Raw genomic sequence first — 10,709 nt, 5'->3', positions numbered from 1 at the left:
CATCCATCTATTCATTTATAATTTGCCTTTGAGTCTTCGATCACTTATTACCTTTCACTACTTTCTTCATATCTTTACATTTCGTGTTTTCTAATTTTAATACTAATTGCCATCTTTGCTATTATCCATGCATTCCTCTTTCTCCCAATCTATTCGGTTGATTATAGTTATAATTAGGTGCAGATAACAAATAGAATACTAGGATAAATAAGCGCTCTCGAAGGGAAGAGAGAGGAGCACTAAACTAATTGGCAAGACAAACTTCACCATCCAAGGTGCACAAGGTTCAACATTGAATGGTTCTCATTCACTTCCACAAACTCCACTTCAAGCTGACAAGCATCAAACACATAATAGTCCAGTTACACCTCATGCAACACCATACCGACGTCTTTCTTCTTCAGAGTCTCTTCGGAAATCTTTATCATTCCTTAATCCCATAAGGCTATTTACGCTCCCCGAAGAACGTGTCACATCAAGTACCCATGCTGATTCATCGGCTCAAAACAACACGTGAGTACTTCACTTAGTAGTTTTCCTTAATCAAAATCTATATATAACTCACTTGTGCAAGTTTCATTGTAGTACATGTATCTCTTCTGCTTCCTCATCCTTACCTCATGCAATTCCACATTCAACCAATGAGAACTTTGTACCAACACCGTCTCACCAAAATGCAAGGTTAGTACGTGGTTTATTACATCTTTCTCTTGGTTCTTTGTGGTTTGGTTACCATAAGATCCTACCTAACATCACAAGTTTCTTCGCAGTACGCGTAACTGCAGGTCTTCTACCTCATCTTTTGTCCATCCAATATCACATTCGACAAATGCAGCTTCTGCATCATCATCAACTAACCGAAATTCGCGGTATACTTCTTCACACTTATTAAAATTGGAATAACAAAAAAATGGCACCTTTGTCTAAATATATACAATTATTTCTCTTGTAGACAACAACCATTTGGGGATCCTGCACAATATTGTGAGGAGGTTCACAATAATGGTTTTGACCGTCCAATTTATGCTAATAATGCTGACATAAGTGATGATGAAGACGAAGTTGACAATATTGTTTCTAACCATCTGATTGAACAAGGAAGACACTCATTGGGGAGAATGGATGTTCAGTGTCCATTTTGTAGTGCACTCCATTGGATGGATGAACGACTAAAAGATTCATCATTATCACGTCCTCGATTCGGGACTTGTTGTTTGCAAGGGAAAGTCAAATTGCCTCCACTACGGCCATTACCTCCAGCCCTTAAAGCTTTATATGATGGAAATGATCGCAACTCAAAGTCATTTCGGAAGTACATGAGACAATACAACCAAGCTTTCGCATTTACAAGCCTTGGAGGAAATGAGCGTGTCTTTACTGGACGAGGTCCAAGGCCTTTTACTATACATGGTCGGGCCAAGGCCATAGAACTGGATCTCTAATTCCTGACACTGGGCGGCAGCCAACTTACTCTCAACTTTACATATATGATCCCAGTGCTGCATTGGATATACGTCAACTTCGTAATCCCCATTTGAACACAGATGTTCTGAAGATAATTCATGCAACTATGCTCCAGTATAATTGTTTCTCTGCTACTTTTCGCCATGCATACGATGTTCTTAGATCTGCCTCTCTTCAACATGGTGAGAACTTCAATGTACCTGCTTATTTGCATTACAGTGCTACTAGAGACAGACGTCGTTACAACTTGCCAACCGCAGATGAGATTGCTGTCATTTTACCTGGGGATGGCAGCGAGCGTAATAATATGAGGGATATTGTGATATATCTTAAAGGAGGGCAAGAATTCATGCAGATCAGTGAATGTCATCCAGCTTACTTGCCTTTGCATTATGTGCTAATGTTTCCTTACGGAGAGCTTGGGTGGTCACCTGATATGAGGCGTTCAAATACTAATGACCGATTGACACAGATGGATTTCTACTCTTATCGGATATTTGAACGCCCTGGAGAATATTCTGCAATCTTACGCGGGCACAAACTATTTCAAGAGTTTTGGTGGATGGATGGGCGTGGATCAACGTAACAAAATGAGATATTATAGGTTACAACAAGACAAGCTTCGGGCTGAACTTTATCAAGGTATCATCGATGTTGCGGTTTGAAGCTTTCGATGAAACAGATTGGAAGACGAAAGTGGTCTTACCAAAGATCTTGTGTCGGCAGCCCTAGGCACATGTTCAAATTTTTCAAGATTCAATGGCCATCACACGCTACAATAAGCATCCTGATATATTTCTCAAATGACTGCAAATCCGCTTCTAGGACGAAGTTGTTCGTGGCATTGTCCGAGTACCAAATCGCAACTCATCGACCAGAGGTCGTGGGCCGTGTCTTTGAACTAAAGCCGGGGGCCTTGATGAAGGAAATTAAAAAGAAAGGTGTGCTTGGTACTGCTGCCGTTGCACATGTCTACCCATTGAGTTCCGTAAAACGCTGGTTGCCCCATATGCATGCACTTATATATCTTCGACATTCGACAAGATCCGTATACCTACCTCAAGGTTATCGCATTGTATGTGCAGAGTTTCCCGATCCGAAAACCGAACCCGAAGTTATTTCGCACCGTCCCTCACATGTATGGTTCATGGTCCATGTGGACTAAATAATCCTAACTCTCCGTGCATGGTAAATGGTAGATGCAAGCATCACTATCCCCGGACTTTTGCAGATGCTACCACCATGGATAAAGATGGATATCCTATCTACCGTCGTCGTGACAACGGTAGATCATATATTGTGAGGGGGCATACAGTTGATAACAGGGATGTTGTTCCTTATAATCCTTATCTTTCTAAGATGTTCAACTGCCATATTAATGTCGAAGTTTGTGCTGGGATCCGTTGTGTTAAATACATTCATAAGTATATATTTAAAGGGCATGACATGACAACAATAGTGTTGAATGAGTTGGATGAGATCCAACAATACTTGGATGTGAGATACATTGGCCCACCGGAAGCAGTTTGGAGATTATTAAGTTTCCATCTACATGAGGAGATTCCCACAGTTGTGCGCTTGGCGCTTCATCTCCCTGGAATGCACCGCGTAGTTTATAAAGCTGATGAACCAATACATGATATACTATCAAGGGCGGAGCACCAAAAGTCAACTTTGATTGCCTTCTTTGATTGTTGTGCATCAGATTTAAGAGCAAGAAGCCTCACTTATCAAGAGTTCCCCGAATACTATGTCTGGAACAAACAATCTCAGACTTGGACAAGAAGGATACGAGAGGGAAAATTTGCTATTGGTAGAATGTATTTCGCCAGTCCTAATTCCGGTGAGCGATTTTACCTACGCTTACTTCTAACCGTTGTAAAAGGACCTCAATCATTTGATGATCCGAAAAGGATTGGTAATGGTCCTCCCTTCCAACTTTTAAAGATGCATGTGTTGCACGTGGACTTCTAGAAGATGACAAATGGGTGCAATGTCTACAGAAGCTTCACCATGCGACCGATATCATCTTCGCCGACTATTTTGTGTTATTCTCGCAGAGTGCAATCCTTTGCAACCCCAAACATTGTGGAATGATTTTTGGGAAAATATATGTGATGACCTTCCACATAAGTTTCGCACAATGTTCAACATTCCGAACCTACCCTATTTGAAGTGCAAGATTATGGTTTATTTCTCTTAAATGAGATTTTGATAGAGTCGTAAATCAATCGGCTAATTTCCCTCTAATGCCACTGCCTCTGTAACTACAAGATGGAACTTAGTTGTTGCAAACCCGACTCATATGGGACCAGCGACAATTTCAGTTTGATCCTCAAAATGCAAAAGCACATGGCAAATGGGTTCTCCTAAATGCAGAGCAACGCTTTTCATATCAAACAATGATAGATTATGTTTCCCAAAATCTAGGGAAACTCTTCTTTTGAATGGAGCGGCAGGAATGCAAAACTTTTTGTTTACAACACAATCGCCGCTACGGTCGTCTTTGAGGGGGCATATTGTTATTATGGTCGCTTCATCCGAATAGCTTCATTACTATTGGTTGGCGGTCGTCTCGCTTTCGCTCGACCTTTTCATCCCACTAGATATTCTTGATACCTCTGTTTGTGGGTTTAGTAAGAATTCAATGCATGCCTAATTATTCAGGAAGCTAAACTTATTATTTGGGATGAAGTCCCAATGCAAAATAAGTTTTGTGTGGAGGCAGTTGATCGCACACTTCGGGATACTCGCGACAATAATAAACCTTTTGGTGGATTAACAGTTGTACTTGGTGGTGACTTCCGTCAATGCCTTCCAGTTATACCCAAAGGGGTTCGAGAACAGATTGTGCGTGCTTCCTTGCGGTCTTCCTTCCTCTGGAGTCACATTCATGTTCTAACTCTTGCCCAAAACATGCGATTGGAAAATGGAAACTCTGCAAATATTGCGTTCGCAAATTTCTTAATGGAGGTACCAAACTGTGTATTTTTCTTTGTACTATTTTGCTTAATATTGATATTCATTTACATCATTCTTTGTACTATTTTTATTCGTACTAATATTCATTACTATTTTCTGTTTAATTAGATAGGAAGTGACCTAAGCAAGCGACAAAGTTGAACTACCATCAACAATTCATCGATGTGCAAATCTTCGTGGATCTCATTTCTACTACATATCCTCGCCTAAATCAACCTACCACAGTTACACCGAATATTTAACTGAAGCACAATTCTATCTCGCGACGCAATGATGATGTCAATGATATTAATGCAAAGACTTTAAATATGTTCCTGTGGGAAAGTACTCTCTTTCTAGCTGCAAAACAAGCCGGCGACGAGGATGCAAACGAATCCAAACCAATATTAATCAATACCCAAATGAGTACCTAAACTCACTTGATCCAAATTGGTCTACCACCGCTTCGCCTCAACCTAAAAGTTGGTTGTCCTATAATGTTGTTGCGAAATATTGCTCCCAAAGATGGATTATGCAATGGAACCCGATTGATGGTGGTCCACCGTCGACCTCACGCTTCTTTCGTAAAGAATTTTGATCGGTGAAAAAGCGGCAATCATGCATTTATTCCAAGAATATCTTTGTCACCGCTGCCTTCTCGATTTTCCTTTTCATATGAGATGGATGACAGCTTCGCGGCGTGTTGCTTATGCAATGACTATAAATAAGTCACAAGGACAATCGGTGAAGTATGTGGGGATTGACCTTCGCGACCAAGTTTTCAGCCACGGTCAATTATATGTCGCGACTATCAAGGTGCACTTCTTCGCATTTAATCAAGATTCTCCTCCCTCCAAATTCGAAAGTCACACCCCAAACTTTGTTTACCCGTAAGTCTTACTATAATCCGTAAAGTTCTTTTCATTTATAGTCACGTGTTGAGTAGTTACTCATTGAATTTATAGTCATCAAATTGATACATTTGTATTTGCTCTTACTTGGTTAATTTGCTTCGCTCAAATTATGTAGGTTTTGCGAATTGGTGTGTAATTACATTTTGTCGCATTAAGTTGAAGAACTTTTTTGCGAACCTTGGTTAGTTTTTTTTCCCATAATTTCTTCTTTTTGATCTTACAACACCTGAATATATAGTTCTATACAAATCTATTTCAATTCCTACTAAATGGTGACGTCTGTTTTATATGGTATTTAGGCTGAACGAGGAAATTTCAATTCTCATATCTTCAAACTTAGTGATCTCTGATGATTCTCGTGTATTTTCCTTTTCATTTTTCATTTTTCCTTCCCTCGGTCTTTCTCTACTTATTGTGTTGTTTAATTTTTTCATCCGTGAACGTGGTGATGGGACCTTGGCCAATCACTATAACTTAGTGATCTCTGTTGATTCTCAAGTCAAGTGAAACAGTAACATCTCTTCTCTTATAACTCAATCTCTTTGATTTTCCATGTAAAGATTCATTCTTTTTAAAATCGCTTTAGCCGAGATGAATTATTTGTTTTCTTCTATGTAAAGGTTTAGTCCGAGCTTCTTCCGTGTTGTTATAGGTATTTATTTGCTTATTTATTAAGGGTTCTATTTTTGGTTTTGGGTTTGTCGAAAAGTATTAGTTTTGATTGATTTGAGCTTTGATTTGGTTCTCACGCTTTTATAGGTATTTTAGTGCAGGTAGCATTTCGGTGGCTATTGTTTGTTCTTTCATTTATTAGTGTTGTTACGAAAAGTCGTTTATGGAACTACCCCAATGGAAACTTTAGGAAATATGGTATATGTATACATTGTAAATATCATTTGTTAAGGGTGTGTAGACCTTTTGATAGTTATGGGACTCGAATGTATGTATTTTACTTGTGTTTTTTCGGGTAATGACTTTGTACGAGGTGCTTTGATGATCCGCATTAGTCGGGACATTCAAATACTTTGGCGCATAAGTCATAATGTTGAAGTGCTCTCATTTTTGTAAGCCAATTATTTGATCGCCTCATTATCCGTCGAGACGGTTAAGTAACCGGATTAACCAATGAGAAATATATGATTGTGATTTTCAGGTTATGACAGGTTTATATTTATGAAATGTCAAAAATACGAGAGGAGATGTTTGCCAAAATTTTACTATAAAACCACGTCATAGGTTTGTAATTGTTTGAGTTTTGGGGCTACATATTTGCTTGTTCCAAAACTTAAAAGAGTCTATAGGTGAATACAATCGCTCATTGTTTCACTTCTAAATTGTCAATTTCTTCTTCCCTTCATTATATATAGTATTTCCTACTCACTCTATTTAACTTAATTTAAAATAGATAATTACATACTTCTTCGATGAAGTTTCCTTAAGGCTTGGGATTTATGATAATGACCTTGACATTGGCGAATGAGGATGGGGTTTCGGAAGAGTTATGATTGTCAACAATGTTATCCAGACTTTCGCTACTTTTTTTTTGTACTTGGCGACTTTTGTGGGTGCTCTTTTGGTACTGTTTTGATGTCCTCATTCAAACCACTTGTGGGAGTCTGATTATTTATATGTTTCTCATATTGTTCTTATTTCATTTGGTTTAATTGGTGTTCTTCTATGTTTAAGTCCATTTAGATGAATGAGTCTAGAACATCTGGCAAATCACTACCGGATTTATTGAATGAGAATTGTCTTTGCAGCCTTTTAACATGATCCAAAACATTGGAAAGTCATAAAAATAATGGGGAGGTTCTATCCAAATTACCCCTTAGGTGGTTCAAGTTAGTGTGATGTCGAAGCTCTCAACCTAATAATCATTCTTGACCATAAATGGAACAATAGCCGCGATAATAGAATCAAAACGGGAGAGGGGGGTGTGTTCAAGTTTAGGCTATTTCTTCAAAGTTAGCGTCGCAGGCGACTCTATCAGTGCCGTACGGCACGGGCATACCCTAGTAAACAAAGAATATACATTGAACATCCTTGCATGTACAAGGAGATTGTTTTTTTTTGATAATCAACAGACTATATTTACATGAGTTCTATCTTCCTCCAAGACGTCCATCAACCAACAAAGCGGCAGTGTAAGCCACTCAGAACGTGGGGGTAGATTGTGGCCATTAGAGGCTAAGCTTATGTGCTACACACGGTTTGCAGATCTACTGATCCACTTAATACAAATAAAGTAAAAAAGGCCAAAATCTAGCCGTGCATCTTCTAGTATATTCCTTGAAGTCCATGATATATTTGATGCTTTTCTTCCCAAAAAGTTGCTGACTTCTTTCACATCGACCTCTACTTCAACTGAGGAGCTGAAGTTCCTGCTCCACTTGAGTCCTTTAAGAGTTCCTTGGCATTCTGCCTCCAACAGACCCTGCCTTTACCGGTTCCTGCAGCAATAAAAATACCATTGTGATCCCTTAAAACATAGCCTAAGCCAAACCATTTGCTTTGATTTTATAACTGGCAGCTATTCTGAGTTTAAGATGCCCAGGTTGAGGTGGCATGTACGGGGAGGTAACTCAAAAAGAAAACCAACTTAAGAGGCAAAGATCACAACATTTGTCTCCTTCCACAAAGTCCATATGATGGCTCTTGGACGATGATACACTATTTACCTCGCCTTACTAGCTAGAGAGTAATAGAAGTATGAACTTACTACTCAATGCCTGGTTTCCTATACACGCCAACTAATTAATATCATCTGAAATTTTTTCTTAATTGCTTATGCAATAATGGGATTGCTAAGAATCCTACTAGTGTTGCTTGATCTGAAGGAGAAATATAAAGTTTATTACACAATTTATACCTTGCACGTGTTCTTCCAGAAACTGGTAATCTAGCACGAAACAAGATATTACATTGGTAGATCTACCAACAAATAGACCCTGATCCACGGATCCGAACATGCAACGTGGTATAATAGGTTCACATTCAAAGTGTTAATACACTCGTTCCATTATTACACAAATAAAAACACTCATACCCATAATTAAACAAAAGGATCATGGTTGCCGCAAAGAGAGCAGCTTAGGACATTAGTAAAAGAGACATCTTGATCAAATGCCAATTGTTGACCACTATCAAACACAATACCCAAAATTGGAATGACAGGTTTCAACCATGGATATAGTGCATTTTCAAGCTGTGATGAGAAAATTTTTGTTTCAAACAATCAGGCTTAAACTTAAATTGGAGAAATGCACTAATATAAATTCATAATAACAAGAATAGGCAACTACTAATTGCTACTGCTTTGAACCAAACTGATTGTTGTAGAACACCAAAACTTTTGGGTGCGCCTTGATCTTTGAGGAATCAAAACCAGATAAATAAAGGCCTCGTAAGTTTCTAACTCTAGAAAGAGCAACATAAACCATACCATAATCGAAGGCTTTTGAAAGATCAGTATGAAGGCAATCAAGAGTCATTCCTTGGCACTTGTGAACGCTAATAGCCCATGCCAGTATAAGAGGAATCTGCTTTCGAGTTGCAAGCACTTTTTCTCCCTCCATAACATGCCATTCTTCAGGCCCAATCATATGCACCAATCCTGAGTCAAATCGAACCTTGGGCAACAGACATTTAGCAAATACTCCCCGAGACTTCTTTCCAGTTTGCTCAACGAAATCCACAATGGTACCAGTCGCACCTTTCATGAGGCCAACACCCACATCCATGTTCTTAATCAACATCACCCTAGCACCAATACCTAACTCCAACTTCTTAGGTGCGATCCCCCTACTGTGTTCCCACTTCCAAAGGTTCTTTGCCTTCTTTCCAGTATCCCTTGCTGTATACTTCAAAATTTTCCCATTCAAACTTCTTAACCTAGCATCATTCACTATCTTGACATCCCTATTCAACGGATAAAGACATGGCACAGTCACCGATGAATCCACCGGTTCTTTACAGCAATATTGTTGAAGAATTCTTAAATGTTCTTCATTCAATCTCCCTCTCCTTACCCCTTGAAGCAAATCTATAAACTCCCGCTCCGATTGTCGAAATATTGCAGTAAGTTCAAGTTGCAAATAAAAAGTAGCATTCCAACATTTAGCATCAAAAGCAAATTCCCTATCAAAGGGGTATTGGTCGTCCATAATAGGTGGAAGTTGAAAAAATCACCACTAACAATCAACTGAATACCACCCCAAGGTTTATGGACACGACCCTTCAAAGTTCTAGCAATGTAGTCAAGTTTATCAAAAAGATCACCACTTATCATACTTATATCATCAATAACTAAAGCTCTAACACTTTTCCATCTTTCAAAAGCATCAGAATTCCTAACAACCATTTCAAGTAAATCATGTTTATGACCAACCCCAAGTCCTATACCAGCAAATGAATGTAAAGTTTGTCCATATAAAGCGCAAGCAGCAATACCAGTTGATGCAGTAACAAACACTTCACCAGGTTTGTATACATCATTCTTTAAAATGTCTATAGCTATTGAAACCAAGAAAGTTTTACCTGTTCCTGCTGACCCAGTGATGAAAACTGACTTTTTATTTGATATTGCATTCAGTGCTTCTTGCTGTTGACTTGTTAAGTGTTGTGTGTAACCTGTGGTGTTCTTATTGGTGCAGTAGGTTCGAAACAATGAGGTGGTGGGTTTGAAGTGAAGGAAAGTAAAGATTTTTGAAGCATGTCTTAGCATTTTGACTTTTGAGGATTAAACTCACTTCATTCCTAGCTTCTTGCCACTCACTTTCTGTTTGCTTTTACAGTTTACCAACCGAATAAACTGTGGCCGTGGGTAGTTTTTAAGGCTTTCTTGGCTCATGTGCCACTCGGGCGGTGGGCTTGTGGGCCATATTGACATCCTTAAGTGTTAAGTGGTCGCCTCAAGTTTTGGTAGCCGAAAGTTTGTAAATTTTACATCAAATTGCAGAGGGTGCTAAACGTTTTGGTAAGTGAGATTGTAATTGTACATACAAAATAACGAAGCATCTTATACGTAGGCCTGATGTGCAATTTATTATGATATTCAATATCGGTCATCTCGGTGATCGCCCGTACCGTTTGGTGGAAACCAATTATTTTTTAATGATTTTAAAATTTTCTCACCAATCCGATTTAATTACCGAATTTAAACCAATTTTTTTTTAATGATTTTTAAGTTTTCTCACCGAAATGACCAATTTCGACCGAAATGACTAATTTCAAACTAAGAGAGAAAAAATATTGGTTCTCCACCCATAAAAAATTAAAAATATATAAAATTAACAAATTGGATTCTTAGACCGTATTAATAATAATTGTAAATGAGCGTTTTAGTTTTCCTTTACATACAAGATTAGGAGG

General features: G+C 38.6%; 1 protein-coding gene and 1 long non-coding RNA gene across 2 annotated transcripts; one reads left to right on the top strand and one right to left on the bottom strand.

Moving 5' to 3' along the window:
- Positions 1-589: 589 nt before the first annotated feature.
- LOC147490527 (uncharacterized) lies at positions 590-1,288 on the top strand. Its single transcript, XR_015200341.1, has 3 exons — positions 590-681; positions 771-869; positions 953-1,288. It is a non-coding gene; the product is annotated as an uncharacterized LOC147490527 (long non-coding RNA).
- Positions 1,289-7,694: 6,406 nt separating this feature from the next.
- On the bottom strand, positions 7,695-9,515 carry LOC147490526 (uncharacterized). The gene is made up of 2 exons (XM_086565376.1): positions 8,782-9,515; positions 7,695-7,789 (listed from the first exon to the last, which is right to left on the bottom strand). The coding sequence occupies exons 1-2, from the start codon at positions 9,500-9,502 to the stop codon at positions 7,695-7,697; spliced, it is 816 nt and encodes a 271-aa protein (XP_086421502.1). The 5' UTR covers positions 9,503-9,515.
- Between the last annotated feature and the right edge of the window lie 1,194 nt (positions 9,516-10,709).

Source organism: Coptis chinensis, chromosome 6 (assembly GCF_015680905.1).
Source record: "Coptis chinensis isolate HL-2020 chromosome 6, ASM1568090v1, whole genome shotgun sequence".
In the NCBI taxonomy this organism is placed as follows: domain Eukaryota; kingdom Viridiplantae; phylum Streptophyta; class Magnoliopsida; order Ranunculales; family Ranunculaceae; genus Coptis; species Coptis chinensis.
The sequence above is the reverse complement of the archived record's forward strand: the minus strand, read 5'-3'. Positions and strand labels throughout refer to the sequence as shown.

Excerpts from the sequence above, each read along its gene's own strand:
- LOC147490526 (XM_086565376.1), bottom strand. The coding sequence starts at position 9,502 with ATGGACGACCAATACCCCTTTGATAGGGAATTTGCTTTTGATGCTAAA. Across the intron at positions 7,790-8,781 it reads TTCAAAAGCCTTCGATTATG|GAACCGGTAAAGGCAGGGTC; the intron begins GTATGGTTTATG and ends TTATTGCTGCAG.